Source organism: Gadus chalcogrammus, chromosome 13, assembly GCF_026213295.1.
Source record: "Gadus chalcogrammus isolate NIFS_2021 chromosome 13, NIFS_Gcha_1.0, whole genome shotgun sequence".
In the NCBI taxonomy this organism is placed as follows: domain Eukaryota; kingdom Metazoa; phylum Chordata; class Actinopteri; order Gadiformes; family Gadidae; genus Gadus; species Gadus chalcogrammus.
Genome location: NC_079424.1, coordinates 5,194,450 through 5,215,024, shown reverse-complemented (window position 1 = coordinate 5,215,024; position 20,575 = coordinate 5,194,450). Strand labels below are relative to the sequence as shown.

At 49.1% G+C, this 20,575-nt stretch overlaps 1 protein-coding gene across 1 annotated transcript; it reads right to left on the bottom strand.

Annotated features, from left to right (window-relative positions):
* Positions 1–137: 137 nt before the first annotated feature.
* On the bottom strand, positions 138–19,278 carry prkcda (protein kinase C, delta a). The gene is made up of 18 exons (XM_056605366.1): positions 19,187–19,278; positions 13,873–14,005; positions 12,706–12,905; positions 12,406–12,472; positions 11,894–12,050; positions 10,859–10,890; positions 10,670–10,755; positions 8,643–8,772; positions 8,128–8,228; positions 7,072–7,168; positions 6,666–6,796; positions 6,291–6,464; positions 6,072–6,163; positions 2,669–2,731; positions 2,197–2,335; positions 1,892–2,080; positions 1,677–1,805; positions 138–1,581 (listed from the first exon to the last, which is right to left on the bottom strand). Exons 2-18 carry the CDS (start codon positions 13,979–13,981, stop codon positions 1,423–1,425), a joined length of 2,055 nt encoding a protein of 684 aa, XP_056461341.1. The 5' UTR covers positions 13,982–14,005; positions 19,187–19,278; the 3' UTR covers positions 138–1,422.
* Positions 19,279–20,575: the final 1,297 nt, after the last annotated feature.

Sequence of the window (20,575 nt, the reverse complement as noted above, 5' to 3'; positions counted from 1 at the left end):
GTGATAACATAGAGGGGCCAGCGTCACTCTCCGCTACGCCAACAGGGGGAGTTGACGTTCTTCTGTGGGTTTGTTTGTTTCATAGGAAAACCACACTAAAACCACACTAAGATAATAAACCAAAGGGTTAGGTCAATTACATTTATTTCGGTTGGTGCATATTTAAGATGTCTAAACATATTTAAACAACAATTGTGTCACCAAGCAAGAGAAACCAAAGACATTTCAACATATACATCATTAAGGTCAAGTCAGTCTCTATATCTTGTATTTTGATCAGGATGAAATCCGAGGTCTGATGTCAGGAACAGAGACACATTTTAATTAATGAGATTGATCTTAGAAGAGCCAAAGAAGACTTTACATAATTGTCATTCAATCCTTCTAGGGAAAAAAAAAAGATTCCCTCATTGCTGATCAGACATTTAGGCTGGACATAATGAAACATGTTATATCCTCTTTTCTGGTATTTCATTTGAATTTGATTAGAGATTGTGAGATTATGGAAAATAGATGTTCAGTTTGACCTGGAAACGACAATAGTTTGGTGACTTTGTCCAATGAAAATGTAGAAGAAATGTATACAATATTTTACAGTAGATGGATTTTTAATAAGATGCAAACGATGGGACAGTAAAAAATAAATCCATACCAAACCAATATACACCTTGAACAATATACATACGCACTATGTATATACAGTATCTGGATTCAATTCAATTCTAATTATTCTGCCTATTTGTACTCTGATCATTTGTATCATTAGAATGTAATTCTGGCTTTAAAACAACATAATAGCAGTTGAAGCGTTTTCTTTCCAAGGCCGTCTGAGCTAAAATCACATTTTGCTATATTAAAAGCAAGAAGCAAAAAGAAAAGAAAAACATACAATATACATATTTTGTTTCTTTACAAAAATAGCATTGATAAATTGATGGCCGTGTGGAATGGATACAAGATGTTCCTATTTGGTCTGAGAATTTAACATGCAGTCAACAAATCGACACATCCACGACACAACGCCATATCGAAGGTTAAATCACTATTTTGCTATTCTAATACATGGCAAAAGCTCACTAAATCACCATAACATGACGTGTGGCATGTTAGTAGAACTGAATCGATTTTACATCAAGAAGGACAAACTCACCATTCCAAGTACTCTGGTACATTCTCATACAGGACCATTTAGCATGCATAGAAATATAACACCTATATGTACAAGGGCCGACTCTGGCAAATGTTACTCTTATTATAATAATTAGAACGAAGTACCCAGTGAGGTCCGACTCCTTTTGGACCATAAATACTAGTACACTTTATCAATCTCCTTGCCTGATTGGACAAACCTAGCCGTGATTATTTACAGCAGCTCCCTGTACCGCTCACTTCCTGTACCGCTCACTTCCTGCTCCACAGGAACTATTTTTCCAGAAGGTGCTCGAGGTTGGGGTTGATGAAGGAGAAGCCGTCGAAGGCCGTCTGGTCCATGGAGTCGATGAAGTTCTTGTCGCTGAAGGACAGCCGCGGCTTCTCGCTCAGGAACTCCCGGTCAAAGTTGCTGCAGTCGTTGGCAGATTTCTAGGATTAAAGGGAAACAGGGGTCAATTAACCTAATGACAGGTTAGTCATCCTGAAGGACCAGCTGATTCCGATGACCACGATGCGGAACGTACCACTTTGGGCTTGAAGGGGGGGTCTATCTCCCTTCTTTCCAAAGCCGTCCAGTTGATGGTTTTGAAGAAGGGGTGTGAACAAATGTTACCCACTATGCCGAGCCTGCGAGTGGGGTCCCTCTCAAAGAGCTGTGGACGGGAGTAGAGAACAGAGTTAGAGAGAGTCATGCTGGAGAGAGGTCCCATGTTGAGGGTGGGTGGGGGGGGGGGCTCACCTTCTCCATGAGGTCCTTGGCCTCCTTGGTGATCCAGCGGGGGAAATGGGGCGTGTCCATGCGGATGGACTCAAACAGCTCATCCTCGTCATCGCCATGGAACGGAGACTGGCCAATCAGCATCTCGTACAGCAGGACCCCAAAGGACCACCAGTCGACGGAGAAGGAGTACTTCTGTCCCAGCAGGATCTGATGACATCATCGCATAAGAGCACATCGCCATCACCGTCACAGAGGAATGCCTAGCGTGGAGCTGGAGACCCCAGCGCTTTAGGGGGTCTCGTGGGGTTCGTGTTGTTCTGTACCTCTGGAGCGATGTAGTCCGGGGTGCCGCAGAAGGTGGTGGCCCGGTTCTCTCCAAACACGTTCTCCTTGCACATGCCAAAGTCTGCGATCTTGATGTGTCCGTCCTGGTCCAACATCACGTTGTCTAACTTCAGATCTCTGGAAGAAGAGCAGAACCTCGTTTAGGGAAACAGCTGTCTCCATCTTAGACCCCTAAATGTACAATGTGAGAGTTAAGATAGTGTGAGAGTGTGAGAGTGAGTGAGAGTATGAGAGAGTGTGAGATGGGAGAGAGTGTGAGGGTGAGAGAGGGAGAGAGTGTGAGGGTGTGAGGGTGTGAGAATGAGAGAGTGAGAGTGGGAGAGTGAGAGTGAGAGTTTGAGAATGTGAGGGTGAGAGAGTGTGATAGTATAAGGGTGAGAGTGTGAGAGTGGGAGTGAGATAATGTGAGTTTGAGAGTGCGAGAGTGAAGGTGAGAGAGTGTCTTCTGACCTGTAGATGACTCCCTTGGAATGCAGGAACTGAAGGCCACAGATGATCTCAGCCGAGTAGAACCTAGGGAGTGAGAACATCGTCATTACCACTCCGCAGACGGGACCCAGAACCACCGTATCTCTGCACGGCGTGGACATCAATTATTGAGGACAACATTTTGTCAAGAGTAGGGGCGGCTGAACAGCGAGCTTATAATTTGAAACACGAGAGTTGCCGCCAATGGAAAGATTAACCGGGCGATAACCGGCTTCTTTTGTCAACCATGCGGCGTAATGAAGACTGCGTCCTAACAGAACAAACTGCGTCCTAACGGAACAAACTGCGTCCTAACGGAACAAACTGCGTCCTAACAGAACAAACTGCGTCCTAACGGAACAAACTGCGTCCTAACGGAACAAACTGCGTCCTAACTGAACAAACTGCGTCCTAACGGAACAAACTGCGTCCTAACAGACTGTGTCCTAACACAACAAACAGTGTCCTAACAGAATAAACTGCATCCTAACAGAACCAACTGCTTCCTAACGGACTGTCCTAACAGAACAAACTGCGTCCTAACAGAACAAACTGCGTCCTAACGGAACAAACTGCGTCCTAACGGAACAAACTGCGTCCTAACTGAACAAACTGCGTCCTAACGGAACAAACTGCGTCCTAACAGACTGTGTCCTAACACAACAAACAGTGTCCTAACAGAATAAACTGCATCCTAACAGAACCAACTGCTTCCTAACGGACTGTCCTAACAGAACAAACTGCGTCCTAACAGAACAAACTGCGTCCTAACAGAACAAACTGCGTCCTAACAGAACAAACTGCTTCCTAACAGACTATCCTAACAGAACAAACTGTGTCCTAACAGACTCCATCCTAACAGACTCTATCCTAACAGACTGTGTCCTAACAGACTGTGTCCTCACAGAAGAAACTGTGTCCTAACAGAACAAACTGCATCCTAACAGAACAAACTGCGTCCTAACGGAACAAACTGCGTCTTAACAGAACAAACTGTGTCCTAACAAACTGTGTCCTAACAGAACGGAGTAAATATGTCAAAATAAACCTAATGAAGTGATCAAGATAAAAACACACAAACACACACACACACATACACACACACACACACACAATCAGTAAAGGACACCTGCACATCAGACATAGTATATATTAAAGCCAGGAAGTTCTGTGAGTAGTTCCAGATGTGTGACAGCGTGGCGACAGGCCCTGTACTGTGTTGAGGGGCGGGGCCAGCTGATGTGTGCAGTCGGTCAACAGGTTGTGGCAGCCAGCCACTCAGAGAACAGGGCCTTTGTGCTGAATCAGGCGCAGTGGAAACTCTAGAGTTCAGACAGTGCCCAGGGAAAAGGATTACATAACCAGGAAACCCAAACCAGGAGCCACTTTCCATTGCTCTTTGGCGTCGCTGGGAGGAAATACACACACACACACACTATCACCATCACGTACACTGGTCCCGAACACACACACGCACACTAGCACAGACACGCACACTGGTCCCTAACACACACACACACACTAACACAAGCACGCACACTGGTCTTTAACGCAAACGCACACTGGTCCTAACACAAACACACACACTGGTCCCTACACACACACACACTAACACTGGTCCCTAACACACAAACGCACACTAACACAAACACGCACATTGGTCTCTAACACAAACACACACACACACTAGTCCCTAACATGCACACACACACACACACACACACCCCGGTCCCCAACAAAGCTCAAACCATAATGATTAACGTTGTTGCAAACCGTCAATATCATGTTTCTCTTGTTGCATTATTTCTGCCTCTCAACGAATCGATTGTCAGGGGGGGGGGGGGGGGGGGAGGGGGGGAGTGGAGTGGAGCACAACACTGGAGCACGGTGCGTGTGCGCGTGTTGTGCGTTTGTGCGCGTACGGCCATGCCTGTGGGCATTCCGTGGTCTGTGTTAGTGAGCAGCCCTGTGTGATGACATGCAGAGCACCGCTGGAAGCTCTCCCAGAGCTCCATGTAGCGACGGAGGGTGGAGAGCAGCCAGGAGAGGCTCTGGGGTCACAGAGCCTCCTCATAAGGCTGTCCTCCAACAGGTCTCCCCCCTGACGACCAGGTCTCCCCCCTGACGACCAGGACTCCCCCCTGACGACCGTGTTTGCCACAGACCCCCCGGTCCGGTGGCAGCGTGCATTGTAGGGGTGGAAATCTCTTGGCACCTCACGATTCGATTCCGATTATGAGGTCAACGATTCGATTCTGAAGCGATCATCGATGCATCTCGATGCAAAAAAAAAAATGTATGTACATTTCCATGCGTGATTTTCAAAAATATATATATACATCTGGGTTGGCTACTAGTTTGCTAATCACTTCCTACTTTTGTGATGATCATTAAGGACATCAACAGATGAATTAACTTATCTAATATTTCATAAGAGAGAAAGCTTTTGTCACAGATATGACTTTCTATGAACAATGCAATAATCAATGCAGCTTGCATTATAACACAATATGGAAGCATGCAAAAAAATCTGACTGTCTGGCTGTGAGTTTGCGCGCATGCTATGCGTAGGCTGCATCGCAATCGTGTCAAGACAAATCAGATTGGCCAATACACCCTGAAGATAAATTCAATAATTTTAAAATTACAAAAATTATCCCTCTCTGGCGAAGAGAATGTTGAAGCAGGCAAAAAAAAAGAAAAGATTCTTTTTTTTTTTTAACTCTGATTATTAATATATCTGCATCGAGACAGAATCGTTCTAGCGAGAATCGCGATGCATCGAAGAATCGATTATTTTTCCCACCCCTAGTGCATTGAGAGCCTCTTCAGAGTGGCTGTAAGTGGGGTTATAGTGGGTTATAGTGGGAGTAGTGGGGCTATAAGAGGGGTTATAGTGGGAGTAGTGGGGATGTTTCAACCTATCCTGGGGGGTTTAAAGATGCCACTTGTATCACGGCTGCAATCTAGCGTGTTCTTTGTCGTCTTACTCCGAACATCCCTAGTTTACTAGTGAAATGCATCCCACCGAGGACACACACACACACACACACACACACACACACACACACACACACACACACACACACACACACACACACACACACACACACACACACACACACACACACACACACACACACACACACACACACACACACCGCTAACACAAGGGCAGCCTGCTCCTTACAAGGGCAGACGGAGGAGCAGCCCGGCGCTAATGGGACCGCCGTGGTGAGCCCCCCCCCCAGCGCGCCTGCTTTCCCTCAGAGAGCGGCGTGCCTTGGGGAGGGCTCTGGCACTACGGCGGGTTGTCATGTCAGCAGGTCTACTGTTGTGGCTCAGCGGCCGGGGGCACTCGAGGGGGAGGGGGGGGGGCACTCACATGGACCGGTACAGGTCGAAGCGGCCCTTCTCCTGGATGTGGAACATCAGGTCGCCTCCGTTCAGGTACTCCATCACAAAGAACAGATGCTCCTGGGAACGAGACGACCAGGACGCAATCACGAGGACACAGTGTGAGCGTTACTGACAAAACAGGCCTCACAGGTGCTGGGCTGATGTACGGGGGGGGGGGGGGGGGGGGGGGGGGGGGGGGGCGTACCTTGGTCTGGAAGGTGGAGAAGAGGTGGGTGAGGAAGGGGTTGTCCCACGCCAGGGCCAGCACCCTCTTCTCTACCATGGTGCACTCCACGTCGTCGTCCATCAGAACCACGTCCTTCTTCAGAGCCTTGACGGCAAAGTACTCCCCCTGCCCCTTGAGCTCGGCGAGGAGGACCTGAGAGACGGAGGGAAGGGGAGAGGAGCAGAGAATTAAATGAAAGGAGAGGAGTAGAGGAGAAAAGAGATGACGTGAGAGCAGACACGATGGGAGAAGGGAATAAGTGATTACATTCAGCAATCGGGAAAGACACAGAGAACATAAAGGATAAACAGCAATGATATGCATGAGTCCGTCCCGATGTCTCGTTAGGCCTACCTTCCCAAAGCTGCCCTTGCCCAGGACCTTGTGGAAGATGAAGTTGTCCACCTTGACGCGGCTGAGGTGGTCCACGCGGGACACAGGCCGCGGGCCGGACCCCTCCCACAGTTTACCGTACTGTCCCCCGTCTGGGACACAAGGAACCACAGGGCCTGTGATCAACGATCTGAAGCAGGCCGCCCACTGCCCCCCAATACGAACACACCCCTACCAGTACGACCCCACCGCCCCCACACACACGCGCACACACACACACACACACACACACACACTCAGGACTCTCTGCTGGACCAAGTGTGTCCCCGTATGATCAGATATAGATATGAGATGTACAGATATATAGATGAGATGTATACATACATAGATATATAGATATAGATACATCGATATGAGATGTACTGACCGCTGACATCCAGGTTGGCGTTCTTGTTCACCTCCTCATAAACCCCGATGTCGTCCAGATTATCGGGGCTGTTGGGGTCGGAGCGCCGGGTCGACTTCTGGGAACAGACACAGAAACATGAGGACATCTACGATGTAAATAAAGGAGCACAGCTGGAACTAAAGTAAATAGAGGAGTACTACGCTTCACAAAGAGGGTTACTATGCTGTACACAGAGAAGTACAGCTGGTACGCGGATGGGACGGAAAACAATATGCTAAACTGATCCAATCTTTTTTTTTATCTATAAAACAAACTTTTTACAAACAGGATGAAACTTGCCTATCAATAAGACGCAGACTGGGAGCCAGTGTGAGCCAATTCCAGAGCTGTAACCAGTGTGACACCGGTGGACTGTAGACCAGTATGAACCCAGTGACCTGTGGGTCAGTATGACACCAGTGGACTGGAGACGAGTACGACACCAGTGGACTGGATGTGAGCTCTTATTTTGTTCTCATTCTAGGTCTTTGTGGTTCATGTAGATGTTCCTTCAAAAACTGCATGTAACTTCTGAAATCCGACCTTTTAATTTAGGTTGCAGCGGATTTAGTCTTCAGGGATGTCAGACTGAGCAATGCTCTGTTTTGGACATCCATCCAAAACCTTTTTCTGTTTAAAGTGAGAGAGACGGCAGCTCTGGTCCACGATCCGAACCTCCTCTTCAACCACTGAAGATCAGCCGTCCTGCTGCTCTCGGCCCAGCTCTCACGCACCGCGTATAAATAAGGACGAGGGAACTCGAAACGCCACCAGAGCCACTTCCTGTCCTTAAGCACAACAGACGGGCGGCTCGGGTTCCAGCGCACAACGCTGCGCCTCGCTCAGCTCTCTGAATGGTGTGTGTGTGTGTGTGTGTGTGTGTGTGTGTGTGTGTGTGTGTGTGTGTGTGTGTGTGTGTGTGTGTGTGTGTGTGTGTGTGTGTGTGTGTGTGTGTGTGTGTGTGTGTGTGTGTGTGTGTGTGTGTGTGTGTGTGTGTGTGCGCGCGCGCGTGCGCGCGGACACACGGTGACCTACCTGGCTGACTTGGTCAAGTGCTTCGGCTAATAGTTTCTGGTTGATTCCACAGAGGTTGGCCACTTTATCCTGACATTTGTGATGAACGTTCATGCCACATTCTGCAAAAACCAAGAGAACAAAAGCTTTGTCAGCACATGAACCCCCAGGAGAACGCCACAGGTGAGCCCCGCCCCCAGGTGAGCCCCACCCCTATATGAGCTGAGCCCCCACAAGCCCCCCCCCCCCATATGAGACCCCCATCCACATGAGCCCCCCCATCCACATTTGCCCCGCCCCCATGCAAGCCCCACCCCCACATTAGCCCCACCCTCATGGGAACCCCACCACCATATCAGCCCTGCCCCCACAGGAGTGTCGCCCCAATGTGAGCCCCAACCCCACATGAGTCCCACCCCCACATGAATCCCACCCCCATGTGAGCCCCGCCCCCCAACATGAGCCCCGCCCCCCAGCCAGCCTCGCCCCTACATGAGCCCCGCCCCCAGGGGAGCCCCGCCCCCGAGCCTCCGTACCTTCACACTTGAGGCCCTGCTTCACCAGCCCCCACAGCAGGCTGCCGCAGTGGTCGCAGAAGGTGGGGCTCATGTAGTTGTGCATCCTGAAGCGGTGGGGCATGTCGATCTTGAAGCGCTCCTTCTGGAACTACACACACAAGCAGAGGTTAGGTGGGGGCAGAGGTCAGGTGGGGGCAGAGGTCAGGTGGGGTCGGAATTTAGGTGGGGTCGGCGGTTAGGTGGGGTAGGGGGTCGGAGGTCAGGTGGGGACAGAGGTTAGGTGGGGTCAGAGGTTAGGTGGGGTCGGATGTCAGCTGGGGTTAGAGGACAGGTGGGGTCAAAGGTCAGGTGAGGTCGGAGGTTAGGTGGGGTCGGCGGTCGGGTGGGGACATAGGTCACGTGGGGTTAGAGGTTAGGTGGGGTCGGAGGTCAGGTGGGGTCGGAGGTCAGGTGGAGTCGGAGGTCAGGTGGAGTCGGATGTTAGGTGGGGTAGGGGGTCGGAGGTCAGGTAAAGTCAGAGGTCAGGTGGGGTAAGAGGTTAGTCGGGGGTAAGAGGTCAAGTGGGTTCGGAAGTCAGCTGGGGTCAGAGGTCGGAGGTTAGGCGAGGTCGGAGTATAGGTTAACAACGAGTAAACACGGGTGGCCAGTTGACTAGTCAGAGGAGCCTTCTCCTCATTGGCTGCTGAAGCCTCTGAACAGGGGTCACCAACCTTCTTGAACCTTAGTGCTACTTCATGGGTACGGAGTCAGACGAAGGGCACCCAGTTTGATACACTCTTCTGAAATAACAAATTTGCTCAGTTTCCCTTTAGTTATGTATTATTATTAATGATTAATGATACTCATCTCAGGGCTCTCAAGTTTTGAGTTCCGAGTGAGATTTTGTCGGCGGCGGCGGGGGGGCGGGGGGGGGGGGGTGGGGTATATTAACATGTGACTGCACACAAATGTGTCCACAGACATGGTGACTAATGTATGATAGTAAGCATTATTGGCCCTTAACACTAATATTCAGAAACAACACTGCCTCAAAACGATATTGGCCTATGCAACACCAGTAGAGGCATATCATTTTCCCTGAACTTTTAAACGTTGCAAACGTGCAAAAACATAATTTTATATTTATGTGGCATTCAGTCCAATGCTTAAAATATATCTGTGGCATTCAGTAGGCCAATGCTGTGGTGAAGTGTGTAAAGTATGACCAAGTGTTTCTTTCTGTTCAATAGATACAACTTTATCAATCCCCTGTATGATACATTTGTTAATGTTTGTCCCTATAAAACAATAATGGTAAAAAAGAAAAATACAAAACATGACGGTAACCCTTAAATCAAACCGTCCAAAATCTGAAGGCTCTACTTAACCACTCCCCCTACTCGCTTCCACCAATGCAAAGCGAACAGAACTGAGTAGGGGAGGGCGTAGCCCAACTAGTTTGTGACCGACCCAGAGGAACGCAACACAAATTCAATGTGAACATGTATGAGGCTTTAATAAAATCCCGGACGATTTTTAAATTCCGCCCGGACACATTTTTTTTAAAGTGTCTCAAAAAGAGGGCGTGTCTGGGCAAAAGAGGACGTCTGGTCACCCTACGTACGGGGAACCCATTTGATTCCTACCTGTTCCACTGTTAAATAGCGGCTCAAGTTGGTGGGCGCTATCCTGGTCATTTCTCTGCGTGAGAAATACGAAGTGTGGCATGTGAGCGTGTGCATGGGTTGAATTGAGTGTGTCTCACGCCGAATGCGTGAGACTTGAGAACCCTGTCATCTATGTGAAGACACTGTGATCATGTTAATGATTTCTCACAATAAGTATCAACAATGACTTAAAAAAGGTGGGAAAGAGTTGTTCTAGAATGAGTTGTGCTATGTTTAGAACTAGCCTCCGGGCGCCTCATGTGGTCCTTGCGGGCGCCCTGGCACTGTGTTGGTGACCCCTGCTCTAGAAGATGCCCTCCGTACCAGGTGAGGGGAGGAGCAGTAGGCCCCGCCCCTCTCCTGGGGGGGGTGTGACCAGAGAGGACCAGCGCTACCCACCATGGTCTCCCTGCTGTTGGTCGCCGTGCCCGTACATCTCCCGATGATCTTGTCGATGCACTTCTTGTGGATGGCCGCGTTGCATTCTGGGGGACAGAGAGGAGAGGTGTGAACAGTGGAGGGGTGCGCGGACCTTCTGCTGGAACCAGCCGAGGACACCGCCCTCTGTAGGACCCGACTCATACTCACGTCTGCATTTGTAGCCTTGCTTGTTGAGTCCCCTGTGAGAAACAGAGAGGGAGATTACGTTCCTGACTGTGATGGACTGATGATGCCAGTGAGCGCTGAGGCAGAGCTCAGTGCGGTGAGGGGCGTTCATCTGAAAGCCTCGCCTGTCGTGGTCTGGATATCCTGAGATACGCCCAGCAGGGGGTCTGGGAGGCATTGGGACCACGTTCCCCCACCAAGTTTAAACCAACCTCCCCCCCCCCGCCAGCAACTAGATGGTATGACCCTTATGGCGCGTTTCCACTGCAGGGTGCGGTACGGTTCGGTTCGCAAAGGTGCGGTACGGATTGCGTTTCCACCGCCAAAAGTGGGCGTGACCCGGACTGAGCCATACTCGTTTCGCCTTCAATACTCCTCCGTTGGGGTACTGAGACGCCTGAAAGGGTGCGGAAAAATTCGAGCTACACACCCCCTCCGTTGATTGGTCGACAGAATCGTCACTTCCGGGCGACGTGGGGATAAAAACCAACAAACAGCCTTGAGGTATTATTCTTTACAATGAACATGTCGCGTAAAACGTTTGCTTGGGCGAACAAGGAGGTGGAGACGTTCCTCTGCATTCTGGGGAGGAAGGACGTTGTTTACGATGTTTACGTAGCTGCCGCGGCGATCGACATCCGGCCTACCATAAAGGGTGCTGTCGGCGGAGGACACGCGACCTCGGAACTGAGCTGGGCTATACCGCCACCTCCCTACCGGACTGAGGCGAACCAAACCGTACCGCACCCTGCAGTGGAAACGCGGCATTAGGGTGACCTGCTTTCTATATGTTCATACGAGTGTACAACTGATGTCTAGAGTCATCTATCAGATACTATCAGATTCTAGGATACTGCAAGATTAACATCCCTACCAATCCATAAATCTGGACCCAATCTAACGCCAGGTGTAAATCAGATTAGTGTTTTAGTGGTCAACAGTTCATGGTTAACAACAATAGGGTTCTATAAAGCCCCAGAGGCCAGGCGGTCTAGAGAGGCCAGGAGGTGGACTAACCAGACGAACTCCCTGCAGACGGAGCAGAAGGTGGGCTGGCGGAAGAAGGTAGCGGAGAACTCGTGGTTCTTGATGAAGTGGATCTTAGCCTGCTTGATGGCACCTCGTCGGCGGTTGATGGTGGGGGCCTCCTCCTCCTTCGCGCTCGGCCGGCTCTCTTGGGAACAGAGGGGGGGGGGGGGGGGGGGGGTCAGACATCACATGACCTCCGGAGCGAAGGCTACGGCGATTGAGCAACGCTAGCGAAATGCCGGGTGACTCATCCGGAGTTCCCCTTAAACAACTGACAGCAACAGACTAGCTTTAAAAAGAGGAATTATTTAATACATGGAAGGAGCTGCTTCAGTTCACAAGATAAAAGAAAAGGATTCAAGGCCCATGATCAAGGAATCAGTCGAAGTACATTTGAGCCACAGTCCTGTGTAGGACTGTGGAGGCGACAGCACGAGCTGCATAAAAACATTTAGAGGAAGAATGTAAATAAAAGGGAAATGAATAAAACGTGGTCTCACCTGAATCCGCTCCCTCTAGGAAATACTGCACCGCCATCATGACTTTACCAGAGGGCTGTAGATCAACCTGCACACACACACAAGCGCAGGTACACACACACACACACACACACACACACATTTAACAATCCTACGCGCTAAAACGGAAGCAAAAACAAAAAGCAAGCATAACAATAAAAACAGAAAACTAAGAAAAAGTCCTTTCAGCCTGAAGGACAGAAAGAAAACCAAAACTAAACAAGACAAGATGTATCGATGTTCAACCCATGGATAGACAATAGATGAATAGATCACCCTTACCCAGAACTCTGCGCGGCCGTTGGCCTTCTTGCAGCGCTCTGCGAGCACGGACACGCCCACGGTGACCTCGGCCAGCGCCGCCTCCGCCGTCTGCATCAGCATCACCTGCAGCACGCGGCCCTCGTAGATGTGGGCGTCGAAGCTGGCCTTCCAGGCCGGGTACATGGTGGGCTTCCTCTGGACCAGGGTCTTCCCCCGCTCTGCAGGAAGAGGGTCAAGGGTCAAGGGTCAGGGGTCAAGGGGCGAACCGAACCGTACCGCACCCTGCAGTGGAAACGCGGCATTAGGGTGACCTGCTTTCTATATGTTCATACGAGTGTACAACTGATGTCTAGAGTCATCTATCAGATACTATCAGATTCTAGGATACTGCAAGATTAACGAGCTGGCCTTCCAGGCCGGGTACATGGTGGGCTTCCTCTGGACCAGGGTCTTCCCCCGCTCTGCAGGAAGAGGGTCAAGGGTCAAGGGTCAGGGGTCAAGGGGCGTTGGGGTGACCCCCGCTCTGCAGCGAGAGGGTCAGGGGTCAAGGGTCAGGGGCGTTAGGGGGACCCCCGCTCTGCAGCATGAGGGTCAGGGGTCAGGGGCGTTAGGGTGACCCCCGCTCTGCAGCGTGAGGGTCAGGGGTCAGGGGTCAGGGGCGTTAGGATGACCCCCGCTCTGCAGGGAGAGGGTCAGGGGTCAAGGGTCAGGGGCGTTAGGGTGAGCCCCGACCCCACCGTTGAAACCCCCGACACAACGGAGTGAGACTGGTTCCCACGGTAACAGGGAGTCAAACAGGTTGAAACTCGTTCAGCGTGTGAAACGACGAGCAATACTCTACACACACGAAGAAATCTGTTCACACCCCCTGTGATCTACCAGCACACCGAACCCCCGGGGGATATCAGAGGAACAACTGCCACATTAACCCCAGGGTATATCAGCCCCTCACCACACTGACCCCCAGGGTATATCAGCCCCTCACCACACTGACCCCCAGGGTATATCAGCCCCTCACCACACTGACCCCCAGGTGATATCAGCCCCTCACCACACACTGACCCCCAGGTGATATCAGCCTCTCACCACACTGACCCCCAGGTGATATCAGCCCCTCACCACACTGACCCCCAGGTGATATCAGCCTCTCACCACACTGAACCCCAGGTGATATCAGCAGCTCACCCGTGGTCAGAGCCTCCTTCATCTTGATGGCGCAGAAGGGGCTGTCGGCCCCTGCTGACAGGGCTCCCAGGTCGTAGGAGTTGAAGGCGATCCTCAGGAAGGGGGCCATGGTGCAGCGGGTGGCCGGGCTCACCTGCTCCACCAGGACAAACCGTTAGACACGCAGGACTACAGGTCAAGTCAAGTCAAATATAATTATCCCACTAGGGGAGATTAAGTTAGGATGCAGCCAGGTATTAACAAACACACCAACAACAAGACACAGACTAAGATAAGAGTTAGTGATGGAAACACCATCAAAACTCAAATAACAGAGACCAGTACATACAAATGCATACAAATACATAAGAGGGTTAAACACCACCTCTCACACAACAGCGGGAATCATACACAGCAGGGAAGCAGTCTATATGAACACAGGATGAACCAACGATATGATGTTTCTACTCATTATCAGCAGGACGACAGATGGAGTGGCTAGTTATGAAGACCAACGACATGCATGATGCTGCTCCTCATTATTAACGGATGGACTGATGGATTAAGGCTATGTTTACATCCTATCACATTTCTTTACAATACCACAACAAACGGATTCATTGTCATCATAAAATAGAAAAGATTGAAGACACTTTTAGTTGTATATATCTTGTATACATCCGTATATTTAGTCACAAAAAAATGACTTGTTGAAGTCTGCTTCCAATGGCTGGGCGATTAATCGAATTTCGATCTCTATTTCGATATTAGCGTCAAACGATCACAAAACTAATAAAATCGAGTTTTCTATTTATTTTTTATTATTAAATGTTTTATAGAAAGTGCAGGATACAGAACAGCTGGATACATATCTGTACATTATTTTAGATTTGCACATTTTCATTTTGACCATTTTGTGTATATTCTCAGTGTCCTCAGTTACTAAGAGTTTTTGAGAGAGACATGCTGAATAAATACATCATGTTTTCAAACTAAACAATAATCGTTTGAATAATCGTGATTTCAACATTGACCAAAATAATCTGGATTTAGATTTTTCCAATAATCAAGCAGCTCTAGCTTCCATGGAGACGTAAAAACTGAGTCTTTATCAATGCTAATATGCTACCTCTCCTGTGAGGGGTGTTGATGACCTGATCAGCTTATGGATGAGAAAGGTGGAGAAACAAGAAACTCAGATAAGATTCCAAAGCTGCTGGGACTCTCCTGTTGACAGCTTGTTGACTCGGGTTATGATTTCAATCTAGAATTTGTAACTCAAATTTGACTGAAACAACTGATTTAAAAGACATTAGAGCTGAAGGATATTTGCTCTCTCCACATAGAGCTACACTTTCTCTTTGTTTCACCTTTGATTCTCCTGCTGTCGTTCCAGAGAAATAAAGATATGCATTGCACGCAGCTCTCTGGTAGATTGTTCAGATTATTTTTTATTGCCCGCATCTATCGCCTCAGGAACAAAGATACCTCTGACCATAGTATCAGGTATAAACCGGTTCTGGCAGACATCATAAAGGCCTGGTTCGCCAAATAAATGGTGGATTACGATCCGATAATGAACAGCTATCTTATCAAACTCCTCATAAACTCACCGTCTTACCTATGGGTAAACAACGTGTTGTCGACCCGAACAGCCTAAAGAACGTCGCTGTGTATTCAGCCTTGGTTCACCGGCTCAAACCTGCTGCGTCTGTACTTTGTACCGACGCCTTGAGTCACTCTAGGGACTTATCACACGGCCACACCCACCGAAGGAGCTACAGCCCCTGGGACAGGGGGCTGTAGCTAACCCACTACTGGGTAAGGTTAGGCCCGGGACAACAGGGCAGCTCTGGGCAATGACAGGACCACACACGCCTTTGAGAACCTTGCAGACTGGTGCTGTGACATTGGGTCAACGGTCTCACACTCATCTCACGGAGAGCCAAAGGTCTGCTTGTTTGTCTCTGTGCCAGTGTCTCTGTGTGTGTCTGTTTGTGTGTGTGAGTGTGTGCATGTGTTATGATTCAGGTTGTGTAAAGTGTGTGTGTGTGTGTGTGTGTGTGTGTGTGTGTGTGTGTGTGTGTGTGTGTGTGTGTGTGTGTGTGTGTGTGTGTGTGTGTGTGTGTGTGTGTGTGTGTGTGTGTGTGTGTGTGTGTGTGTGCGCGTGATGGTTCAGGTTGTGTAAAGTGTGTTTGTTTGTGTGCGTGGTTCAGGTACATGGTTCAGGTGTGTATGTGCGTGTGTGTCTGCTCCAGCTGCTGTCCTGCTCTCTTTTCCCGTGATACTGGAGGATTTCTGCTCTGCACTGCTGAGCTCAACGAGTCCCAACACATACCATCTGATGTCTGACAGCCTGGGACACCCCAGCCTCCACCCCCACCCTCCTGGTTCACCTCACCCTCCAACCCCACCCTCCTCCTGGTACACAACAACTCCACCACAACCCCTCCTGCTAGGACACAAAACCACCACCCCTCCACCTCAACCACCCCAGACAATACCTCCTCCACCCCTCCTAGTAAACACCACCCCTCCACCCTCCTGGTACACAACACCTCCACCCCCGACCTTCTAGTACACACCACCCCCACCCCTCTTAGTACACACCACCCCTGCACCACCATCTCAGCTCTAACACCACCCTCTCAGCTCCAACACCAATACTCTCTTAACATACGATATGTTGGGGAATCTAAATAAGCTTTAGAGTTATGATTGGTCTAGAATCTACATTTTTAACATAACATTTTGGTATGTTACGTTTTCTTTACAGTTCCATGACAAAGCAAACGATCAAAGCAAGTGTATCTGTGATCCAGAAGATCCGGAAGATAAGAGTTAACTAACAGAGGGAGAGTGTCTGTGATCCAGAAGATCCAGAAGATAAGAGTTGACTAACAGAGGGAGAGCGTCTGTGATCCAGAAGATCCAGAAGATAGGGGTTGAGTAAGAGGTTGTTTGTCCTGATCCAGAAGATAGGGGTTTACTAACAGAGGTAGTGTGTCCTGATCCAGAAGATAGGGGTTAACTAACAGAGGTAGTGTGTCCTGATCCAGAAGATAGGGGTTAACTAACAGAGGTAGTGTGTCCTGATCCAGAAGATAGGGGTTAAGTAACAGAGGTAGTGTGCCCTGATCCAGAAGATAGGGGTTAACTAACAGAGGTAGTGTGTCCTGATCCAGAAGATAGGGGTTAACTAACAGAGGTAGTGTGTCCTGATCCAGAAGATAGGGGTTAACTTACAGAGGTAGTGTGTCCTGATCCAGAAGATAGGGGTTAACTAACAGAGGTAGTGTGTCCTGATCCAGAAGATAGGGGTTAACTAACAGAGGTAGTGTGCCCTGATCCAGAAGATAGGGGTTAACTAACAGAGGTAGTGTGTCCTAATCCAGAAGATAGGGGTTAACTTACAGAGGTAGTGTGTCCTGATCCAGAAGATAGGGGTTAACTAACAGAGGTAGTGTGTCCTGATCCAGAAGATAGGGGTTAACTAACAGAGGTAGTGTGTCCTGATCCAGAAGATAGGGGTTAACTAACAGAGGTAGTGTGTCCTGATCCAGAGTATCATGGAGAACGGGTTAACACCCACAGGTCTGCCTCCTGCCTTGCAGACCTCTCAGAGGAGCGGGGGTCTCTCAGACGTCCGGACCGTTAGTAGGTCAGCATCTCTGCCTCGTTCTGCTCCAGCAACACACTGGGAACTGTGAGTGTCTCACTGCCGACTGCTCCCCGGAGAACTGCTCCCCTGAGCGGGGGAACCCGCTCAACTGAGCGGGAGAACTGTTCAACTGAGCGGGAGAACCAAAGCTAGCGGACAACCTACATTTTATGTTTAGGGTGTTTAGCAGACGCTTTTATCCAAAGCGACTTACAATAACTACATTGGTCATAAGAAAGTGAAGAAATATATCGCTGTCGGTACAGTAAGGATGTTCATAGTCTAACCAAGTGCCAAGCAATAACAATCACTAGGTTAACCCATTCCCTGTATACAACAAAGATAGCTAGGATAGGATGCTACACAAGTACTATAACTAAACACGACATACAATAAGTTTGTACATTATGTTCCAGGACATACAACATACAAGGGGGTGGCTATGCAGTCTAGGTGAACTCTGAACAGGTAAGTCCTGAGTGTTTCGCACAGGCTGGTGAGCGACTCTGCAGTCCTTAGGTCGGCATGGAGCTCGTTCCACCACTGCGGTGCCAAAACAAAGAAGCGTTGTTACTTTGATGATCGAACCTCTGCAGGATATCAGTCTGCTAATCTAATCTCCACGGATACAACCAGAGGTAGCAACTGGGAAAATACATAATACGCAATATACCCTTAATACTCCTAGCATTAAGCGTATAGCCGTGTAAGCCATGTATTATGAAGGAGTGGTGATAAACCATTGAAACACACAGGGGTCTGGACAATCAAATCTAAACATAAAGTCACCGTGTGTGTGTGTGTGTGTGTGTGTGTGTGTGTGTGTGTGTGTGTGTGTGTGTGTGTGTGTGTGTGTGTGTGTGTGTGTGTGTGTGTGTGTGTGTGTGTGTGTGTGTGTGTGTGTGAGAGAGAGAGAGAGAGCGAGAGAGAGAGAGAGAGAGAGAGAGAGAGATTGCGTGTCTCTGGTTGTGTGTCAATAGGATGTGGTTGTATTTCGGTTGGAGTCGTCCATGCTCTGAGTGACAGACCAGTCCTCTGAGTGACAGACCCGTCCTCTGAGTGACAGACCCGTCCTCTGAGTGACAGACCCGTCCTCTGAGTGACAGACCCGTCCTCTGAGTTACAGACCCCTCCTCTGAGTGACAGGTCCTCTGACATGATGCTCGCGTGTTCCTCTTTGGACTGGCCTCACGTTACGTTACACTTTAAGTAACATCCCGTTACGTTAAGTAACTTTGCGTTAAGAGTTAACGTTACACGTTAAGTAACTTTGCGTTACGTTGTCTCGGATACAGTATCCTGAATCCGAGATATCCTCCGCAGATCTCCAAGACCCACTTCAATTTGGTACAGAGTAAAAGTACACAAAGAAATAGTAGCTTTGGTAATAATGTAACAACTTTTAAATTTGAAGCAGGCTAAAGAACCTCCGAACAGAACAGAAACGATCAAAGAAGAACACTTAAGAACCAACAGAACAGAAACGCTTGTTAGAACACCAGAGAACCTCCGAACAGAAACAGCCTTTCGACTTTCCGTCTTCTTCAAGTCTGATAACGAAATATGTTCCGAAACTTTTGGCCGCTTTTCGCCAAACCCCCCTGAGGCAGACAAACAGAGGTTCGGATGCGTTCACATGGGTGATCCGTAAGGAGATTAAAGGTAACCGCTCACCTCTCAGGTCGTTCTTCTGAGCTCAAATCGAGCTCCGTCTGCTGCTCAGCGGATAGAGGAAGTGGAGCGCGCCCACTGCTCGGAGCGTGACGTCTGCTCTGCCGTGTACACACACACACGCCTACACGCACACACACACACACACACGCACACGCACGCACACGCACGCACACGCACACACACGCACACAAGACGCACACTATCTCACTTTCGAAAGAGTCTTACTAATAGATATAATTAATTCTTGCATGTATTTTAAGAGCTGCAACACAACAAGAGATCAAAGAAGAGAACAAGGATCAAATCCACTCAACCAACAAGTTGAGACTTCAGCTGAGCGCTTGTTCTGCATTGCTGCTGGTATCTGTCCTATATTACCATCTCTCTCTCTCTCTCTCTCTCTCTCTCTCTCTCTCTCTCGCTCTCTCTCTCTCTCTCTCTCTCTCTCTCTCTCTCTCTCTCTCTCTCGTGCGTGGATTATCGTGCGGCAGTGTGCGGGGGTATTTGCGTTGTGTAGGAGGATAATTTCACGTATGCTTTTGGTTTGTTTCTTTCCTGAGGAATTGAACCGGAGAAGAAAGATTCTCTTGCTTTCTTCCTCGTCCTCCCCCGAGGCCCGACCTCTGTCCACCTGTTGCGTTGCACACAGAAAGTAAAGCCAAGCGAACGTATTAACGCGCTTTGTTCCAAATTAAACTGCAACGGGCCCCTCAACAAATGCATTCCTCGGTGGCTTTGACAAATACCTTCGCAGGGCGAGTAATTAATAATAGAAGCAGTCTTCGGGTAATCCTTCAAGGTATGCCCCATTGCCAGCTCAGTATGCGGAGGTAAGACTCGATGTAAAGTGAAACCCGAGATGGACAGGTGTGTCTGACGGACAGGTGTGTCTGCTCCTCCCTCGCATGGCTGAACAGGTAGCGATGTGATGGCAGCGACTAAAAAGAGAGAGTGTGCGTGTGTGTGTGTGTGTGTTTCCATTTAATAGTTATATAAAGTTATAGGCTTCTCTTCACTTCAGTGGTGACATCATCTCATATACTACTGGGCTGTTCCTGTTATCCAATCGCAGCGTTTCATTTTGGAACCAGACGAATCTGCGAGCTCATGTCTGATTGGTTTTGGCAGATTTGACTAGTTCAAGTTGGGGTCACAAACATTTTCAGAGCTAGGAATAGGGTCCTAAAGGTTGGGGTCCGGCCTTTTGTGACCTGAGATTGATTCAAAACTTCAGGTTTATCATTCGTCTGCAAACTTCCATTTGCGGACATTAAGGTTGTCTCATGTCTTTAATTTACAACACTGTCCATGGCATCCATGTCATTGCTTTCCTGAGAGGTGCCAGCAAGGCGTGACTGACATCCATCCCGGTCCTCTCTGCTCCGACGT

What these genes read in the sequence shown, in the direction of transcription:
- prkcda (XM_056605366.1), bottom strand. Translation starts at nt 13,981, where the DNA reads ATGGCCCCCTTCCTGAGGATCGCCTTCAACTCCTACGACCTGGGAGCC. An exon ending in CGCCAACCTGGATGTCAGCG is followed by an intron (nt 6,797 to 7,071) that starts GTCAGTACATCT and finishes CTTGTGTCCCAG; the next exon opens with ACGGGGGACAGTACGGTAAA. An exon ending in TCTCCACCTTCCAGACCAAG is followed by an intron (nt 6,164 to 6,290) that starts GTACGCCCCCCC and finishes TCTCGTTCCCAG; the next exon opens with GAGCATCTGTTCTTTGTGAT.